The 11739-nt window shown below is 61.9% G+C and overlaps 3 protein-coding genes and 1 long non-coding RNA gene across 19 annotated transcripts in view; 2 read left to right on the forward strand and 2 right to left on the reverse strand.

Moving 5' to 3' along the window:
• The window catches only part of AGFG2 (ArfGAP with FG repeats 2), a 22444-nt gene extending 19473 nt beyond the window's left edge, over positions 1 to 2971 (forward strand). For all 4 annotated transcript variants that reach the window (XM_073884136.1, XM_073884137.1, XM_025864662.2 and 1 more), the window contains 3 exons: positions 864 to 992; positions 1367 to 1452; positions 1761 to 2971. In XM_073884136.1, the coding sequence (XP_073740237.1) occupies positions 864 to 992; positions 1367 to 1452; positions 1761 to 1820 (275 nt within the window). In that variant the 3' untranslated portion in view covers positions 1821 to 2971. The remainder of the gene's footprint in view (positions 1 to 863; positions 993 to 1366; positions 1453 to 1760) is intronic.
• Positions 1 to 6792, reverse strand: part of LOC112817530 (uncharacterized) — a 14501-nt gene extending 7709 nt beyond the window's left edge. The window contains exons 1-4 of one of the 3 annotated variants that reach the window (XR_012375673.1): positions 5959 to 6792; positions 5015 to 5743; positions 4276 to 4550; positions 3119 to 3457 (exon numbers count right to left, since the gene is read on the reverse strand). This is a non-coding gene — a long non-coding RNA (uncharacterized lncRNA). Of the gene's footprint in view, positions 1 to 3118; positions 3458 to 4275; positions 4551 to 5014; positions 5841 to 5958 lie in introns of those variants that run through there. The other 2 variants (XR_003206411.2, XR_012375672.1) reach the window with 2 other exon arrangements.
• On the forward strand, positions 2472 to 9617 carry LOC112817524 (uncharacterized). Of its 5 annotated transcripts, none has more exons than XM_073884129.1 (3): positions 2472 to 2994; positions 7712 to 8862; positions 9464 to 9617. In XM_073884129.1, exons 1-3 carry the CDS (start codon positions 2472 to 2474, stop codon positions 9590 to 9592), a joined length of 1803 nt encoding a protein of 600 aa, XP_073740230.1. In that variant the 3' UTR covers positions 9593 to 9617. The 5 variants fall into 5 exon arrangements, with proteins under 5 accessions (XP_073740230.1, XP_073740229.1, XP_073740231.1 ...); XM_073884128.1 differs by lacking the exon at positions 9464 to 9617 and adding an exon at positions 9321 to 9451; XM_073884130.1 differs by lacking the exon at positions 9464 to 9617 and adding an exon at positions 9215 to 9353.
• SAP25 (Sin3A associated protein 25) lies at positions 9411 to 11702 on the reverse strand. 7 transcript variants are annotated; one of them, XM_025864667.2, is made up of 7 exons: positions 11488 to 11702; positions 11185 to 11337; positions 10909 to 11009; positions 10698 to 10804; positions 10447 to 10600; positions 10229 to 10326; positions 9606 to 10145 (listed from the first exon to the last, which is right to left on the reverse strand). In XM_025864667.2, the coding sequence occupies exons 1-7, from the start codon at positions 11700 to 11702 to the stop codon at positions 9858 to 9860; spliced, it is 1116 nt and encodes a 371-aa protein (XP_025720452.1). In that variant the 3' UTR covers positions 9606 to 9857. The 7 variants fall into 7 exon arrangements, with proteins under 7 accessions (XP_073740243.1, XP_025720452.1, XP_073740241.1 ...); XM_073884140.1 differs by having other exon boundaries at positions 10698 to 10819; XM_073884142.1 differs by lacking the exon at positions 9606 to 10145 and adding an exon at positions 9411 to 9503 and having other exon boundaries at positions 10698 to 10819; positions 10909 to 11189.
• Positions 11703 to 11739: the final 37 nt, after the last annotated feature.

Here is an 11739-nt window from a genome sequence, read left to right on the forward strand (position 1 = left end):
TCTCTGTCAGGAGGAGTGGCAGACAGCCTCAGTCCTCCTCTCTTCACCGGGCCAGACCAGGTTGAATTTCCGGGCCGCCTAGTGGGCAAAGAGTAGAAGCACCCAAGCCCCAGAATCAGAATTTCAGAATTACGAAAAGCAGGCTACTACTGACCCGAGCCGATTCTGCGACTGACGTGGCGGTGACTCTCCCTTCTTGCCCCTCGGCAGTGCGCACCCCCCTTCTGTGGCCCACCTGCAGCCTTGCCCCTGGTCCCTGCTCTCATCAGCCCGAGTGTTGTGATCTCCTCGCTCCCTATTCCTCCGCAGCCTCAGCTCTTCTCTCTTCAGAGGCATGCTCTCCTCCGCCCCCACCCCTGCCTTTGTTGTTGTTGTTGTTCTTAAAAACCTTGAGGCCGGGAGGAGAGACTGGTAGCAGCTAGCACCACTGACCGCTGACCGGTGTGGCAAACTCCACTGCTGAGAGCTTGCAGCCTTTATTTGCTTTGCCCAGCAGCCCTAGGAAAGGGGCCCGGCCCACTTTTAGAGATGAGACCCCTGAGGCACATACATAGAGGGCCAGTACTTTGCTTTCATCGGTGCAGGTTAATAGAAGCAGGCAGCTGACCCCAGTTCTGGGCCACGCCCCTGCTGGGCACCGCTGTGCCCTCCGTGCCACAGGCCACCGTGGACAGGAAGAGGGCAGGTTTGCTAGGTTGCATGGAAGCTGAAGACTTCCATGGCTCACTCGGGGTACTTTTACTGGGTACCTCTGGTTAGGGTCACACTCTATCCCATGTCCCTATCATGGAGAGATCTAGGAAGAACCGTTCTCCAGCCTGCCTTCCAGAACCTCGCCTGAACTTCATGTCCTCGTTCTACAGGGCCCAGCTTTGGGATGAGCAGTGCGGGGCCTGGCTTCCCCCAGACAGTGCCACCCACCAGGGCCTTTGTCAGCACCTTCCCCCCGCCACTGTTCCCCCCACAGACCTCGATGACTCAGCAGCAGAATGGTAAGGGATTCAGACCACACCTTCCTTTCTTACCCCCATTCCCCACCCCCAGGGCCTGCGGGGATGCAGGGGGGTGGCAATGAATATTAGGACTCTTAGGGAGCCAGACATCTGAGCTAGTTCCCTTTTGGACCAGTAGGGGGGGGCCAGAGAAGCCACAGACCTGCCTGTATTCTCTGACTCTGCTCCATACCCTTATTCCCCGACTTTATTTTTTTATTACTATTTTTTTTAATCCCCGACTTTAGAAAGGTCCGTTCTTGCTGCCGCTGTAGGATGGAGCGGTCCCTGCCCTGCGGGGAGGCCCAACGGAGTGGTCAGCATCAGCATGAGGGGAGGGCTTATGTCAGCTGAGTTTCTGCTCTTGCTTCCAGGTTCTTCCTTCAGCGACTTAGGATCAGCCAAGTTGGGGCAGAGGCAACTGAGCCAGCCAGCTGGGACCTCTACCAACCCCTTCATGGTGAGTGCGGGTATGGCCTCTCTCTGGGGGTCGGGGACAGAATCCTTGGAGGAGAACGGGGCAATGTGGGCCGGAAGCTGTGCCCCTCCCTCGTGAAGCCCTGCCTTGGCCACGCAGGGGTGAGTGGGTTAGTCAGTGGGCCCTGTTGTCTCCCACACTCCCCCGCCCCCTACTCGCCTCAGCCCACTGACTTTCCCACAACCCTCAGCACAGTAATTCTGGGGGAGAAAGGAATCCTGGACTGCATCTTTTCTCTGGCCTCCAGCTCTTCTCCCCTAATCCCCTAATTTGTGGTTGTTTCTTTCCAGACTGGATCCTCGTCAAGCCCGTTTGCCTCCAAACCTCCAACCACCAACCCATTCTTGTAGCACTTTGTCCTGGGGGGGGGGCTCTTCCCTGCCCTCTGGGGCCCCTCTACTCCCAGGAGCTCTGGTGACCATTTGCCTGTGGCATTTCTGTGGGTCTGAGACCAGAATGGGCTTTGTTTTGTAGGGAAGGGCTCTTTGGGCACGGTGGAGATGCTAATGCTTTGCTTGGGGCTTGCAGATAAAAGGGCAGCTTCCTGGATCAGCTGCCCCCAAGGCTTCCTCCCATCCTCCCTCCAGCCCCTACCCAGGCAGGAGGCCCAGGAGGAGAGAAGGCAGGGCGTGGCCTAGAGGAGTGATGATGTTTGATTTCTCAAATTATTAATTATAATGACAATAATATAATCCTCCTCTCCTGCCCTCAGCATACATAGTGGGCCCTTCACTCCCAACAGTGTGGGCAGAGGAAGCTGTGGGCACAGACTGACCCACATTCCCCTGTGGGAGCAAGCCTTCCCCCATCCCCAATTTTCCAACACTGGTCTCCTTGTGGACGGGAGCACAGTGGGAAAATTAGGGTCAAGGTGGAGTTGCGGCATGGTGTTGACCTGGGACAGTGGTCAGACAGGCTGAGAAGGCTGAGGAGGGGCTGGGGGGGCGCCTGGGCCAGCATCCCCCTTTTCCTCCCACCCCTACCAGGGCAGAAGGCCCTCCATGGTTTTGCTTCCCCAGCTCCCTCCCTCATCCTGGGTACTCAGGATGAATAATAGTTTTACCTACATACTTAGACATGCCCAGCTCCTGTCAAGCACTTTAGTTTGCTGTGGTGTCATGTTTGGATACCAGTGTTTTATATTTATACATAGAGAATTTTCTAATATAGCCTATTATATATACACACACACGTGCACACAGAGATATATATACACATGCCGCCATTCTCCTGCTCCCAGACAGCTCTTTCACATGGGGAGTGGAATGGATCCCCATCTGTGCCTCGACCAGCAAAGCCGGAGCTCCAGAGGGTGGTGGGGAGGGCAGTCACAAGTCCTGACCGCCCCAGAGCCTGGGCTTTTCCAGGGAAAGGCTTTGTGCAATTGGCTGGTTTTTTTCCTTTCTTTTTCCCCATGTGCCTCCCCCACCCCCCGAAATCTCTGCACCAAAGCTGTTGCAGGCAATGTTGGAAAAGAACTGCATTTGAAAGAAAAAGGAAATGGCTCTCATGGTCTCACTTTGGGTTAGTTCCAGGGACCCCAGCGTGACTGATGGGTCCGTGAAGATGCTGATGCTGTTGGCCAAGGACAGGAATTCCTTGCCGGCCATGTTAGCAGTGGGAGCCAGTGCAGTGGGAGTTAGGTGGCTGCAGTGAGGGGGTGACTCCTCCGGGGGGTGCCAGTGACACTCCAAGATGGAGATGGTGGGACCTGAGTACAGGAGTAGACCGGCTCCCAGGCCGGGGCATCCTTGGCCCCTCCCCAGACTGTTTTTACCTGAGGATGTTGTGTCAACAGCCATGGTGTCCGGGCTGTTTGTGTGGTGACAAGGTGGCCAGTGTGGGTTCAACACCTCACGTGGCAGAGGAGAGGCCCAGCGTTCCGCCTTGCTATCAAGAGACGTTCCTCCCTTTTCCACATTGCGCAGGGACTCTGGCCCTTCAGCTGTTCATTCCTGGGATTCTCTGGGTCTTTCCGCCCAATGACCTTTAACAGCAGGACAGCAAGGAGAGGTGGGGACTGTATTATCACTTTATTTACCTTGAGGACTTCTCTAGAAATATTTCCAGCTGCTGCTGTTTGCCCAGTCAGGCGTGGCCTCCCCACCTTTGCAAGGCTCAGAACCCATCCTGTCTTGGGTCTGTGTTTCCATGCTCCCAGCGCCTTCCCTCCTTCCTTCACCTGGTGGATCTCCTAGGGTGGACCACCATCCCTGGGTTTTTCACGTTCTGTCCCCTTCTCCCTGTATTTGTCTCTGTCACACTTGATTACCTCTCTGTCCCCGTCCCTGTCTGTGTTTCCCATTTTCTCTGCTTAGAACCAGGAAGGGGAGGAGGCTGGCCTGTTGTGTAGGAGGAGAAGGAGCCTTTTCTTAACTTTTCCCCAGCCACCCCCAACTCCCTTCCGTAACCAAAAGCACTGAGGTTTGGTGGTGAAATTGCAAGGGCCCTTGCTGTGAGTTTCAGTCACACTCCAGCTGTTTCCCAAGGATCTCCTTACTGCTCGGTGCGGTCCCCCTCCCTGCACCCCAGGGCACTCTGTCCAACCTGGACTCTCGCCAGCTGGCTGGCCAGGGCAGGATGACCAATCAGAGAAGTTACACTGGGTCGGCCTCCAACTCCAGGACAGAAAACCCGAGTTCCCTGGGCACAGGCCAAGGCGAGGACCACAGCTGCCAATCCCAGCACGGAGCAGCCACAAGGGCCGCCTCCATGGGGCCTCCGGTATCCAGGCGAGCAGCAAAGAATGGGAAAATCCCTGGCCTCCTAGAAAATGTTTAAATGACTGGGCTGTGTTCCCCTTACCTCGCCCCCAGCATGTCGTTGCACGGCCCTGTCCGGTGGTTACACATCCGACCCCGGCTGCAGACAAACCGTGGGGCCACAGGCACGGTATGGAGCTCGCCCAGGCTCCCACTGGGCTTCCGACCAAGCGGCCAATGCTGTGGCCATGCTCTGCAGATGGAGAGCCCTCTGGCTTGGCCCCAGCCTTCAGCAGGTCACCTGCCCCCCGTGGGTGACAACGCAGGAGCCAGTCCCCAGGACGGCCATGAAGAACTCCATTCCCTCCACATTGGAGCCTGGGAGCCATGGCGGGGGGGGGGGGGGGGGGGGAGGCGTTGGTGAAGGAAAGAGATGGAGGCTGTCCCTGCATCCCCCTCCACAGATTGGGGAGAACTCCAGATGGAGGAGGGAGGGGCTGACAGGAACAGCCTTAGTACCCCAGCCTCCTCCCCGTAGGCTCCTGTCACTGGTAAAAAGATTCTTCCATAGGGATTTAGAATGGGGAGATTCCATCCCACGGCTCCCCTGCACCCAACAGAGGGATGCACAGGGAGACCCCTCGGGTTGGGGGAGGTGTTCTCACCCAGCAGAGCTGGGGTTCTGCCACTTCCTGTCCCTGGGGAGCAGCTGGAGTTACCAGGGCAACAGGCTAAAATAGATCTCATCTGGGTAGGGCCAAGGGCAACGTTGTTGCTAGGGCAACTGATTAGGCCAGTGGTTTGGCTCCAGCTTTTTCCTGGTACCCGGCACGCTTAATCACCTGGTGCTGATTGCCAACCCACTGTGCCGCTGCTGCTTGCCCAGAGCCCAGGTACTCAGATCCCAGCTCCTTCCTGCTCCGTCCGTACCCAGCTCTTCGGGGTTCAGTTACACAAGGTCTCTGAGGCAGGAGCTGGTCTCTCTGAGGCAGCCGTGATTTCATGAGGATTGGGGTGCTGCATGGTGGCCTGGTTGATGGGGATTGGGAAGGAGTAAGGATGAAGAGCCCCTCCTGTGGGTAGCTTCAAATCAAACCTGGAGAGGAAGGCTCCAGGCCAGGAGCACAGCCGAGCCGCACCAAGCGTGGGAAGGGGAGGGGCCTGCAGATCTCTTGCTCGCTCCTTTGCACACCGTACATCTGTCGAGACCACACTGGAGGCAGTGGCCTTGAACATACTTCTGTTTTGGTGGCCGCTTATAGACCTATCACATACCTGCCTCTCCCTGGCCAATACCCACCAGGAGCAGAGGCTGCCACTGGCCCCGGGGCACGCATGAGCTGCCGACGCCTCCCCCACACCTTGGGAAGCTACGGCTGACCCGGATGCACCTGGTGGGGGCCCTGGGCACCACCTGCCTACTAGCCAGACGCCCATCCTCACCATGCTGGTTGGTTCCATGCATCTCACTCTCAACATGATCCTTGAAAAGATGTTCGAGGACCCTAGCTTGCACGCACACTGCACCACTGGCTTCCCCAGTATTCCAGAAGAGTCCCTTCCTCACAGGCCTGGGGAAATGGAGAAGCGTAGGTGGGAAGGCCAGCCCTCCCAGCTCAGGTTGTCGTGGCCTTTGGACGGGTCTGAGGCAGAGAACAGGCTTCCCTGGCTTCAGTACTCTTGTTATATCTCCTCCCCCGCCCCCATATGCCATCTTTAACAGGGTCCTCGGTTGCCCACTTCCCCTCCTCAACCCTCGCCCCCCTCCCCCTGCTTTAGCTCTTACTTGCCACGACAGTGACAGCACAAGGTCCTCTAAGGCTCCCACCCATGCGTCAACGCCTGGTGTGTCTTGCAGAGTGTGCGGTGACCAGTGCCATCCCCCCCAGCAGGAGTCTGTGGTGTAAGAGGGGTGTAAAATGTCTGAATCCCAAACCTATCTCAAAATCTTAGGATGTAAGAGGCAAGGGGTACCTCCGCCAGAGAGTCTGCACCTCTAATCAGAGCCTTTTTGGACAGTGGTGGTGAGAAGGGGCTGAGGGCAGTGGCAGGGAAGTGCCCCTGAGAGATGGTTTTGTCACGGGTTCTCCTTCAGTGGCCTCTTGACTGGAATTCTGGTGGCTAACTTATCTGAAGAGCCCTCCTATCACCCTCAACCCAGAGAGAACCCGAACCTCCAGCTCTGCTGAAATCAGCACAGCCCAATGCTTGGTGGCCCTGGCAACTAGGCTGGCTTGGGAAGGAAGAGTATAGAACCACTGGGGGAAAGGGGGCTGGGAACACAGGTGCTGGACGCCTAGAGTGGGAAGTGGCGCCGCTGTAAGGGCCGTCCCCTAATCGCCAGGACTGCGCACTCCCGACCCAGTTCCACTCACGTTGGCCTCACTTCGCGGCTCCCTTAGCAGTCAGCTCGGATCCGTGGAGACGCCCACACACTCCCCGCCCCTGCGATCCCAGCCCAAGGGTGTTTGGGGTGGGGAGGAGGCCGCCTCTCCCAGACTTTCCCAATCAGACTTCACTCCCACGGCCCGACGGCCAGCGCCCGGGGCGCGCAAAGGGTTAACCCCGCGGGGGTGGGGACTCTGCAGCAGTGGGCAGAGGCAGAGGGAGGGAGGGGGCAGGAGGCGATCGGAGGCGCGGGGAGCCGGCCGGGGTCGAGCCTCGGAGGAGGCCGCTGGAGCCCCGCGTGTCGCCGGCCGCCGGGTAGTCACTGGGGCACACGCTGCGCGCGGCGAGGGGCCACCGCAGACCCTCGGCCCCAAACTTCAAGTCCGGAGCAGGGGTGAGACGCTGGCCATCAAGACGGGTGGCAACCTGTCAGGACGCTGTCCCCCTCCCCGGAAACCGCCGCCTCCACCCCACCTCTGCTGAGTCTCAGCCCCTACTCTGGCCACTACATTGCCTTTGGCCCGGGATGAAGCCCGGAGGCGGTGGCCCGCCGGCGGCCCCGGAGTCCGAGCCGGCCGGCCTGCCCCTGGTTCTGCCGCGGCCCTGGGGCTGTCCCGCTGACGTGCGGCTCTGCGGCCACCTGCGCAAGCAGAAGTCCCAGCGCCGCCGCTTCTTCGTGCTCCGCGCCGACCCGCCGCGCCTCGAGTGCTACGAGAGCGAGAAAAAGTTCCGCGCCGGCCGAGCGCCGCCCAAGCTCAGCGTGAGCCTGGCGGGTGCGTGCACCATCAGCAAGCGCGTGGACGCGCGCCAGCGCCACCTGATCGTCCTCTACACGCGCGACCGCAGCCTGGGCGTGGCGGCGGCCTGCGAAGCGGAGCAGCAGGCGTGGTACAGCGCCCTGCTCGAGGCGCGCGCGGCCGCCGGTGAGGCCTGAGCCCCGGGCGGCCCGGGAGCCGGGGCCGGGGAAGGGGGTGGGGGGCGGGAGCCGGGGCTTGGGTGATGGCGAGTTTAGTTTATCGTGGGTTGTCCCTCCCCATAAGTCTCTGAAATCAAGTTCAAACATGAGGCGTTTACACGCGTTTAGTTCTCACGGCACAGTGACTCCAACCCCCGGGCCCAGGAGCCCCCTGTGACCAGCCCCGTCTCTTCAGGTCCCAGCTTCCACGAGGACCCCGCCGCCTGGATTCTCGCTCCATTTCAGGACGTCTGGCCCGTGACACTGCGCCCCAAGGGACTGGGGCGAACACGAGGCCTGGGCAGCGGCGGCTACCGCCTGTGCCTGGGTTCGGGGGTGCTGAGCCTGCTGCGGAAGCCCAAGGGCAGAGGCTCTGGGGACACCCAGGCTTCGTCGTCGTCGTCGTCCTCGTCGCCGCCGCCGCCCGCCCTGCGCCTGTCCCTGCTCAGTGTGCGCCGCTGCGGCCACGCAGACTCTTTCTTCTTCCTGGAGCTCGGCCGCTCGGCGCCCACGGGTCCCGGGGAGCTGTGGCTACAGGCCCCCGATGCTGTGGTGGCCCAAAGCATTCACGAGACCGTACTGGCCGCCATGAAGCGACTCGGGGATGGCAGTGCCGGTGGCAGGGCTGAGCCACTGCCAAGGGATCCCCCGACGAGCGCTTACAGACCCTCCACCTCCCAACCTTATGCGACCCTGGCCTCGGCAGCCCAGTCAAGTGGCCCGAGCCATTGCAGGGGCCTGGGGGAGAGAAGGGGGAAAGCAACCCTCCAGACGCCGGCTACCGCAGCCTCGCAGCCCGAGGGCTTGGAGCGGGGAGGGGGCTACATAGCCATGGGAGCCCAGAGCGACTATGAGCCCATGGGGGGTGGCGAAGCAGGTGGCTACATGGTGATGGCACCCCCTCGCCTTGCGGCCTCTGCCCCCGCAGCTCCCCACCACCCGCTCCAAGGTTGCGGGGGCAGCGAATACGTGCCCATGAGCCGCTCTCTGCCAGGGTCCTCGCCCTCGAGCTCCCTGCCCCGTTCCTATGAGCTCGGGGCCGGGGGGCCTGGACCTTCCTTCCAAGGCCCCCGCCGCAGCATCGGGGAACGTTGGGGACCAGCAGCGGCTCATTCCTCCTTGCAGCCGCCCTCAGAGCTGGCAGGGGAGTACGTGTGCATCAAGTACGTGGCCCCGGACTACTTAGGAATGGGCAGTGCCATACAAGAAGCCCCCAACGGCCACCTCAACTACGTGGACCTGGACCTGATCCCTCCGCTGGAGGCTCGAGGTGACGCCCCCGGGTCCGTCAGGAACCGCCAGCACAGCTATGCCTGCATCGAGTTCCAGAACCTCAGAGAGGCTCCGGTGAGGAGATGTGGGCAGCCCCGCCCTGTCTAGCTGAGGGATGGATGGGGAGGAGGGGAGAAAACAGGGCAGAGTTATGAACGCCTTCCCGGACCTGTTCCCAAAGTAGAGGGGCTCGCAGGCCCCCTAGGACCTGCAACTTGCAGAAGCTCTGAGCTGCCCCCTTAGGGCCTGCTGCCCACTCCACCCCTTCCAGATGTGGTACCTGGAAATTCTTCAGGAAAGGCTCCCCAAGAAGCTGGATTCTTTTAAGGGAGAAAATTTTAGAACCACCCTCCCCTCTTCCCACCCACAAACCCCTACGAACGCCAGGCCTCCTCAGCCAAAGCCCCGATCCTTTCTTTCCTGGCAGAGTTCCCACAGCATCACGCCAGAGTCTCAGGTCAGCCTTGGCCCCGGACCCTGCCTCCAATGACTTGTCCCACATGGACCTGCTCCTCCCCACCCTGCACCTGCAGGGCCTGCCTTGTGTCTCCTCCCGGCCTAAGAACCAGTCCCCCGCCCCAGGGCGCCAGAGCAAGAGGGCTGAAGTACCAGGTGTCTTACCTCTACTGCCTCCCAAAAGTGCTGTGCCGCTCCCTTCCTAATTTCCCTCTTCCAGTGCCAGCCATGTGTTCACACAATCCTCCCTTCTCTGGAGCCTGGTGGAGTTGATGGACTTCTTGCTTCCATATGTTTGTCTTCCACATACTGTACTGTGGACCCGCACCCCCACCCCACGCCCTATTAAAGTGGTCCTGCTTGGTCTGGAAAGGTCTGAGGTCCATGGGTTCCCCTGCCCCGGTGCAGGGGTGACCAATGAGTAACAAAAATTTGAGGGGAGGACAGCCTAAGCCATGTAGAAGAAGAGACCCCCATCCCTGTCTCCATGCCCCACTCCGCTACTCATTTGCTACAAGAAGCCTGTTTGCAAACCAAAACACTGCTTTATTGTCAACAGAACCTGCCTGGGGGAGTAGGGGATCCCACTCAACCCACAAAAGAGCTATCTATGTTCAACGGGCGTCTGGGGTTCGTGGGACAGATGGGTCAGTGCAATGAGAACAGCTGGGGCTGCCACTGGGGCCTGGGTGATCAGCCACAGGGTCTGGGGGGCCAGCAGGGGGCATGGGAGCCCCCGGGGAGGCAGGTCTCGGAGCCCCCTGGCTCATCTGCAGGAGGCCAGTGAGGGCGATCAGCTCAGGCCCACTGAGCCAGGCAGTGGAGCAGCCCGGGGATGGGGTGCGGAGGACCCAGGGAGACATGACAGGAGGTGGGAGCAGCAGCTTCAGAGAGCCGGTGACCTGAGGAGAGAGAAGGGAGAAGTGGTCTCCTCCCAAGCCCTGCAGGAGGACTGGCGCGAGGCCAGGGCAGGAACTGCACTCACCTGCTGAGAGGCCTCCGACAGGTACAGGGGGACCCGCTGCCCACAGGGCAGCAGCGGGTCTGACAGAAAGACAGCTTCACGGCACACCGCCGGGAACCCTGGAGAAGAGCAGCCGGTAGGGCAGCAGGCTGCGGTTCCCACACCAGCGAGGGCCGCACTGGTTCCCCGACGAGCTCATGCAGGGCACCGCCAGGGCCCGGGGTGGCCAAGCAAAGTACCTGCATCCCTGGGCGCATGCTCTCCGTTCTGATACCCTGTGGCTGGGGCCAGGGGCCTGAGGTCCCGGCCTGGGGCTGCCTCACACAGCGGCCAGAACGAGGGATGACACAAGGTCCGGCCTGAGAAGGAGGCGCCTGACGCACAGCTGGGCCCCTGTGGAAGGGGCAGGAAAGACCGCTGGAGCTTCGGTCCCCTCCCAGGGCACCCCTGCCCCATCCCAAGGCCAGAGGCGGAGATACTCCCAACTCACCCACACCAGCCCAGGTCCTGCTTTAGCCTTGTAGCGGGGGTCCCACGGGGCGAGCACGGTCATCCTTGAGGGGGCCACCTCCCAGGCCATGTGGGGGGGAAGGGCGCCTGGGGGAGGGAACACTTGAAGAGATTAAAACAGGCTCAGGAGTCGGTGGAAAGGGCTCTAGGTTGGGGGGGGGCGGGGTAGAGGCAGCGAGGCCGGCACCTACCTGGGGCTCCCGGGGACTGCACGGCAGCCAGGCCTGGGGGGGCCCAGGGCAGCAGCTGCGCTCTCCGGGTCCAGGAAGGCCTTCGGGAGCGGGGCTGCGGGCTGGGAGGGGGGGGGACTGAGCTGCAGCCCTCACGGCCTCCCCGGCTATTTCTGAGGCAGGGCCACGGGTGCCCGGGGCAGGGGGTCTCAGCACACCCGTTCCTCAACGTGGGCGACTGAGATTTCCTCACACGGTGGGCCCCGTGTCGCATTTCCCTGCGGCGGAGCCCCTCACCTGTCCTGTGGGGGAGTCCCTGGCTGCCCCAGTGCTTCCTCTCCAGAGGTCCATGCCCCGCCGGGGTCACCGCCCGCCGAGGGGCCTTGTTCCGTGGGCGCCTGCTCTTTGCCCGCGTCCCACAGCCGAGGCGGCCGGGGCAACATGCCGCGTCTGGGGGAGGGGAGGGCAGCGCCGGGCAGCACCTCTGCGCCCCGCGTCCGCGCCGTCCCCGCCGCCCGCGCCTCCCACCTCGCCCCGCGCGGCCCCCACCTCCTGCAGCGGCCCGCCCCCTCGCCCCACGAGCCCACGTCGCCGGCCCACCTCTCAGGGCCTCGCGACCACGGCACCGCCCAGCGCGTTTCCGGGCCACGTGGCGCGCGCTCCCGCCGCGGTCTCGCGGGCGCCCCCTGGCGGCGGGGTTGGCGCGGTCCGCGCGCCGCCGGCCGTCCCGCACGGAGGAGTGGCGCCCCGCCGCGGCCAGCTGCAGAACCCCGGCGCCGGCGTGTTGGCGCCTCCTGCCCCGCGACGCACCGCATTCATCCGCAGACCGACACACACTAACACACCCCGAAG

Source organism: Callorhinus ursinus, unplaced genomic scaffold (assembly GCF_003265705.2).
Source record: "Callorhinus ursinus isolate GAN/ISIS: 27379988/994484 unplaced genomic scaffold, GSC_fseal_2.0 scaffold55, whole genome shotgun sequence".
Lineage (NCBI taxonomy): Eukaryota > Metazoa > Chordata > Mammalia > Carnivora > Otariidae > Callorhinus > Callorhinus ursinus.